The sequence below is a fragment of the Solanum dulcamara genome, chromosome 5 (assembly GCF_947179165.1).
Source record: "Solanum dulcamara chromosome 5, daSolDulc1.2, whole genome shotgun sequence".
Lineage (NCBI taxonomy): Eukaryota > Viridiplantae > Streptophyta > Magnoliopsida > Solanales > Solanaceae > Solanum > Solanum dulcamara.
The window spans coordinates 70,847,921-70,854,101 of NC_077241.1; the positions used below are offsets into that span (position 1 = coordinate 70,847,921).

General features: G+C 33.4%; 1 protein-coding gene across 2 annotated transcripts; it reads right to left on the reverse strand.

Annotated features, from left to right (window-relative positions):
- Nucleotides 1–3,428: 3,428 nt before the first annotated feature.
- On the reverse strand, nt 3,429–5,691 carry LOC129889572 (ubiquinol oxidase 2, mitochondrial-like). Of its 2 annotated transcripts, XR_008766929.1 has the most exons (5): nt 5,078–5,582; nt 4,870–4,998; nt 4,231–4,719; nt 3,985–4,141; nt 3,429–3,665 (listed from the first exon to the last, which is right to left on the reverse strand). XR_008766929.1 is itself a non-coding variant. In XM_055964934.1 (4 exons), exons 1-4 carry the CDS (start codon nt 5,459–5,461, stop codon nt 4,082–4,084), a joined length of 1,062 nt encoding a protein of 353 aa, XP_055820909.1. In that variant the 5' UTR covers nt 5,462–5,691; the 3' UTR covers nt 3,875–4,081. The 2 variants fall into 2 exon arrangements, 1 of the variants encoding a protein (XP_055820909.1); XM_055964934.1 differs by lacking the exon at nt 3,429–3,665 and having other exon boundaries at nt 3,875–4,141; nt 5,078–5,691.
- Nucleotides 5,692–6,181: the final 490 nt, after the last annotated feature.

Genomic DNA, 6,181 nt, shown 5'->3' on the forward strand with positions numbered 1-6,181 from the left:
CATCACTAAAGAAGATTATAAACTTCTGATAAAATGTCTGTTCGTAACCCAACAGATAAAGTACATTACATAGTCTAGGGATTGATGAAAATGTCGATCCATATATGTTACTCAGAATATTTTCTTTAAGAAAACAAGTTTTTTCTTTTTTTAATCAAGAAAATGATTATAGAGGAAAAAAAGTTTCATTAGTGTCATAGATCATAACCCCGTCCCCTCCCCGACCTCCACCCCATAGTGTTTGTCTATATAATATATAAATGTTCTTGCGACAACAATAACATACCTAGTAAAATTTCATCAAATGGGGTTTTAGAAGGGTAGAGTGTACGAAGATTTTACCACTATCTCGTATAGGGAAGAGACTATTTTTGAAAGTCCCTCAGCTCAAGTGCATCAAATTCAAGAAAAAAACAATGAATAAAACATAATATGAAGTTGCGCTATGTCCTGTCTAATCATCTCTCTTCAATACTTTTTCGATGCACCTTTACCCCTCCGTGTACCCCCCCACAATTGGATAATAATTTTTTATTTATTTACGAAACACCAAAAAATAAAAAATAAACACTCAGTTTTTTAGAAAAATATTTTCCCACGTGCTAAACGTGCCTTTAATATTTCTACGAATAACATATCATACACAAAATATTTATCTTTTTCCTTGATATTGTTAGATGTAATCGTTTGCTTAGGTCATAACATATGTGAAAGTAGCAATACCACACAAGTCAAGTTGGTGATCAATAACCAAAAAAGTTAAGCTAACTAATAAAAGCCTACCCCCTTAGCATTTAGCTTCATTCATAACCACCCTATTCCAACCCTATTATTTTAATCCCATTTCTTGAATACACTCAACTCCATTTTATCTCAAAATTAAAAATAAAAAGATGAAACTTATGACACCATTTTCCTTGTAGAAAATATGGTTAAAGGGCCTTCTCCATTAGTTCCTCTTCTTCTTGTACTCAGCCTAGGCTTACTCCTCCATGGCCAAAACATAATTGAAAGAACCTCATTAGCCCTTGATATTGAAGATATAAACTTCACTTTTTATTTTTTCATCCCTCTTTTAGCCATTGTGTTTGTATATTATACTACTCAATCAATCTTGACATCTCTTATTGTTATACTACTAACTTACACTGTTTTTAAAATCCTTTTTGGTCCACTTTTGCTCGTAGTGTTATTATGTTTGGCAATTATTTATGCACCTTCTCTACAAGGTTACAACAACAACTATTATTATTATTATTATTACCAGCAGAGCAGAGTTTATAGGTTGAGAGATCATGAAGATGAGTTTAAAAGATGGGGATGGTTGTCTATTATTTTGATCTTCTTGGCTTTTCAAGTGATGTTTTCCACAACACAAGGTAATGAGTGGGGACTTGCTATGCTTGCTTTGGTTATTTACTTCTTATTTAACTTTTGTAGTGAGTAAGTCTCGATCAGTGTGACAGAGTTATCTAATATTTATGCTGATGGATGTAACAAGTACTTAGTAGAATCATGAAACCGCGAGCAAACTGACCCTAACACTATCATTGTAAATAAAAAAAAAGCGAACTTTTCTAGTCAATGTAGTAGTATTAACTAGAGTTTGGTATTAATGTTTTCTGTAAAAACACAAAATAACAAAAAAAAGAAAAAGGGGTTTGAAACACAAATATTGCTCTAAGGTCTTCCCATAGTTGTTGATCAGTAAGGTATGTACATTGTATGCTTAGTCTTTCAAATGGATTTTTGGATATGAAGGGGAAGTGTATTACATCTTCACAGAGAATTCAATTTCACGGGGTCTATGTCTGAGACAGTGTGACAGTCGTTGTATCATTCGTGTAGATCGATGCTGTGATATTTTTTTTTTATTTCTTTTTTGTTGGTGTGTGTGTTTTCTTATTAGTCTCTTGACCATAAAAGCTAAGTAGCTCTGAACTTGCATCTCCATTGCTTCATGGAAAAATTGGTCTATGAATATTGAATTGTACTGTTCATAATATCTAATCTAATTTTGCTTATACTCCTAATCTCAAAGAGATCAAGAAACTTTGTCCAAAAAATTATTATATAGGTATATATACTTTGTAGATTCTGTTTTTTTTAAAAAAAAAAAAAAATCGTACCAAATATTGGCTATTCTCAAAATTATATACCAAATCGAGCAAACAAAATCAATTTATGTAGTTGGATTTTTCGTTTTGGTACAATTTCTCGATTTGTTTGAACATCCCTATAAGTAATGGATTAGTTTTCAAGAAAGGTAACAAATATATTAATATCAACAGAGGATGTGTTTAAAGTCTTAAACCATATTTTACAATTCAAAAGACAAAAGTGCGAATGCTGGTGGAACTTGAGAGGTGACAGGTATTCCATGAAACTAGTTCAGATATGCGAAAACTAATCCTGATATCGCTGTCTTAAAAAAAAAAAAGAAAAAAAAAAGGACTGAAGTGTGGCCCTGTTTTAACTTACAAGGAGTCCATCATTGTACTTCTAATAAGACTTTATTTACACCAAAATAAAATTTAAAAAATAAAAAATAAAAGTTTATCTGGAGGTATATGCTGAATTCAATGAATTTCATGACATGCATTCTGGACTGAACGCTTGATCCAGTTCCACAAGGAATGTTCACTGATTTTGCTTTCCTATGTATCTTGTCCATATTTGTCATTATTGACGGAGGCGGAACCAAAATTCTTAATTCATAGGTTTTGAACAACAAATTTTATTTATTGAGTTGTGAATAAATTATTTATTCATAGAATTTATTAATAAAAATATAAAATTAAAGTAAAACGTATTGAATTCTGCTGAACATGTAATTAGTTATTGATGATTTTCTCCATAAAGCATGTTCCTCTATATTGGATCTACATTACCATCTCAATTCGCGCATTCACTTTGCGCTTAACAACATCAAAGAGGCAGGGCGACTCAAGCATTTTAGTGACCTAAAATTAAAATAAATTGGAGCCTTAAACTTTTGAATACTAGTTATAATTCATTTTTAATTTAAAGTTAATTCTTTTAGTGTGTTTTTAAAATATAAAGGTGATACTCTTTCACGTACATTAAGAAACTAAGTAAGTTTACTATTCTACCCTTATTTAATGTTTTTTGGAAGTCAAGTTTTCAATCAATGAACATGAATTAAGTTTTTTGACCAAAGTCAATGAATTATTTACTTAGTTTTTCTATGTTGGTCAAATGTATATTTTCAAGGCTAATATCTCACAAGGGTAAAATAGAAAGAATAGTGTCATTTATGCATTGATTTTGTGAAATGACAAATATTAAAAACAGTCTATTTTTAATAAGGACGACATATAAATTGGAACGGAGAAAATAATATATTTCTTAAAAAATTATTTTGAGATCCAAAGTTGTATCTTTGTTTTTATAAGTGATTTTTTTTTTCCTTTTTCTATAAATAGTATTCTTTTTGTGTAGTATTAAACTATACAATCAGTACAATTTTAAAAATATTTAAAATATTTTTTTTATTGCTAAAAATGAGGCCTCTTGAATTTGGGTCCTAAGGCGCCGCCCTTCCAAAGAGGAAGGGAACCTCTTCCAATTCTGTGATAACTCTAATCCATTTGATGTCCGCCCCCTCAGCTGCAACGACGAAATATGCAAGAACCAGTTCCTCTCTGGAAAATTGAAAACGTCAAAGTAAAATTTCAGAAAGGGAACTTATAACTTATTGGCCTCAATCTCCTACTCTTTTACGTCATAGTCCCAAATAATGGACTAGTGCAAACTCACAGAAGGGCAATTATCTTCATTTGTTATTGTGTCCTAAATCCTAATTTTGATCTTGATTAATTCATACCAATTTAAGAAATTGTCCCCTCAGAAGTGTGACAAAGTAAACAAAACCATGATATATCTGGAATCATACAGACCTCATTGTAAGAGGCAACAAAACCCACAAAAAGTATGTACATCAACATTCAAGATTAGTAGTACCTACTACATAGCTCTATTAAGACCCCAAGAAAAGAACATAAAAGTGTAACTTTTAGCTTGATATCTCTTCTCATCTCTTTGTACTATTATTAGTGGCTTAGTGATATCCAAGTGGTGCTGGTGAGTCCTTCAGCTGTTGTCCTTGGTAATGAATGTCCTGCAATCAAAAAACCACATAAATTAGTTAAATCAACACTTTCAACAATATGTCAATCCCAAGCAAGTCGAGATCGATCATGTTCTTACAGATGCATAGTGGTTGACATCGCGATGATGAGCCTCATCAGCCCTAACAACCATAACAACATCGCGAAGAGTAGCGTCCTTAGGCAAGCGCCAGTAATCAATGGCAATAGCAGGAGCAGGGACATTCTCAATATTACCATTGTCCAATTCCTTAAGGAACTCAGTGTAAGAATGGATAGCCTCTTCTTCCAAGTATCCAACGATACGATGAGCCAATTTTGGGGAAATAAGGTAACCAACAAAGTAAGCGTTGAAGAATACGCCTTGCACTGCAAAAACCAGGGCACGTTCGTACACATTTGGATTTGCAACTTCCATGAAAGTCATCAAATGCATCCTCTCATTTTCGGCTTCTTCAAGCAGAGCTTTAATCCATCCACCACTCTGTTCGAATCGCCTCAATGACTTACAGTGCAACAACAGACCTCCTACCATTCCAGGCACCGCCGCCACTGTTTCTAACATCATTGCTCTGCAACCATATCTCCTCTGCACCACACGCAAAATTAAATCACCTCTATGATCTCATATTCCTTCATCATTTGAAATTTGAAACTGAGCAATTCATTGTAACATTTCGAAATTATGGAAAATGGAATATAAAGCCTTCCAATATTCTGGGAATTAATTCGTACATACCTGAAAAAATATATCAGTGGGATATCGAAGGACCTTAACAGTCCAATAAGCAAATTTGTCCAAGAAAGTTACAGGCACATGGTGTTTTGTCAGATCTATCGACATATCAGCCTCATAGGTCTCCCATGGCTACATCACAAAAATCCACCATTAATCCCCAAAAATGTATATATATCAGAAAATATGTGAAAAGGCTAATTAAACTTACCCTAAAGCAATTCCATTTCCATTCAGTACCATCTGGTTTATTAGCTTTTGAAGGAGGAACACCCCAATAACTCACTACAGATTTCTCAGCACCGCAGGAACCAGCGGCGTTCTCCACTTTCTTGTCGCTACTGTCTTTCTCTTGCTCCTTATCATTCAAAGCCGCAGTACTAGCGCTGCGTGAACCCATCACCGAAAAATGTCTAACCCACGTCACTACTCCTTTCTCCGATGGATTCACCGGAAACCCATGCAAGAGTCCGGCAGTGGCCCCACCGACAATTCCGGTTCCAGCATCATTTCGAAGAACTGCAGTTGAAAAGTAACGTGGACCCATATAACCCATAACTACTCGGGTCATCCTTGTCGCTCCACGGGTCATCATGTTTGCACAACTCCGATCAAAATCTGAAAGAAAATGTTCGCAGGAAGTTTGGAAAGAAACTTGAAGAAGAAGGCAAAAGATTTTACTTTTCTTTTTTTTTCCTTATATTTCTGTCTTGTATTTTTTTTTGTGTACAACTCATTATATATGGGGTCAGATTTTTTAAAAATAAAATTAATAATTATTTTTCCTTTTATTTTTGCTATTTGGTTGGTTCGACCAAGTTTCTCGTGAATACTGTGTGGGACCAGCGGTTTATATATATTTATTTAATTTATGGTTGATAATTTTTATAATTTCAGATACTTTTTAAAGACGAGCGGTATAGTAAATTCTAGAGGAAAATCTAAATGACTAAAATGCCATCATCTTAGAATTGAAAATTACGTATGTTGAATATGACTAGAAAGTCAACTAATTCCATAGAATTTTTATATATTACGTAACAAAATGATTTAATATGCATAAAAATATCTATGGAAGACGGAATATTGAGGACAATAAAATTTCTGGAAAAAAAATGCTTTATGTGGTCCAGTAACAAATTCAACCACTAAAATTTCATTCAATACTAATTTTAAAATGGAGAATTTTCACATATAAGAACTCAAAAATACCTTAATTATATTCCATAGCTACGAGAGAGGCGAGCGAGATTGAGAAAGGGAGGAGAGAGGCGAGCGACAGAGGACAAAGAGTGGAGAGAGGTGAATTGTATAT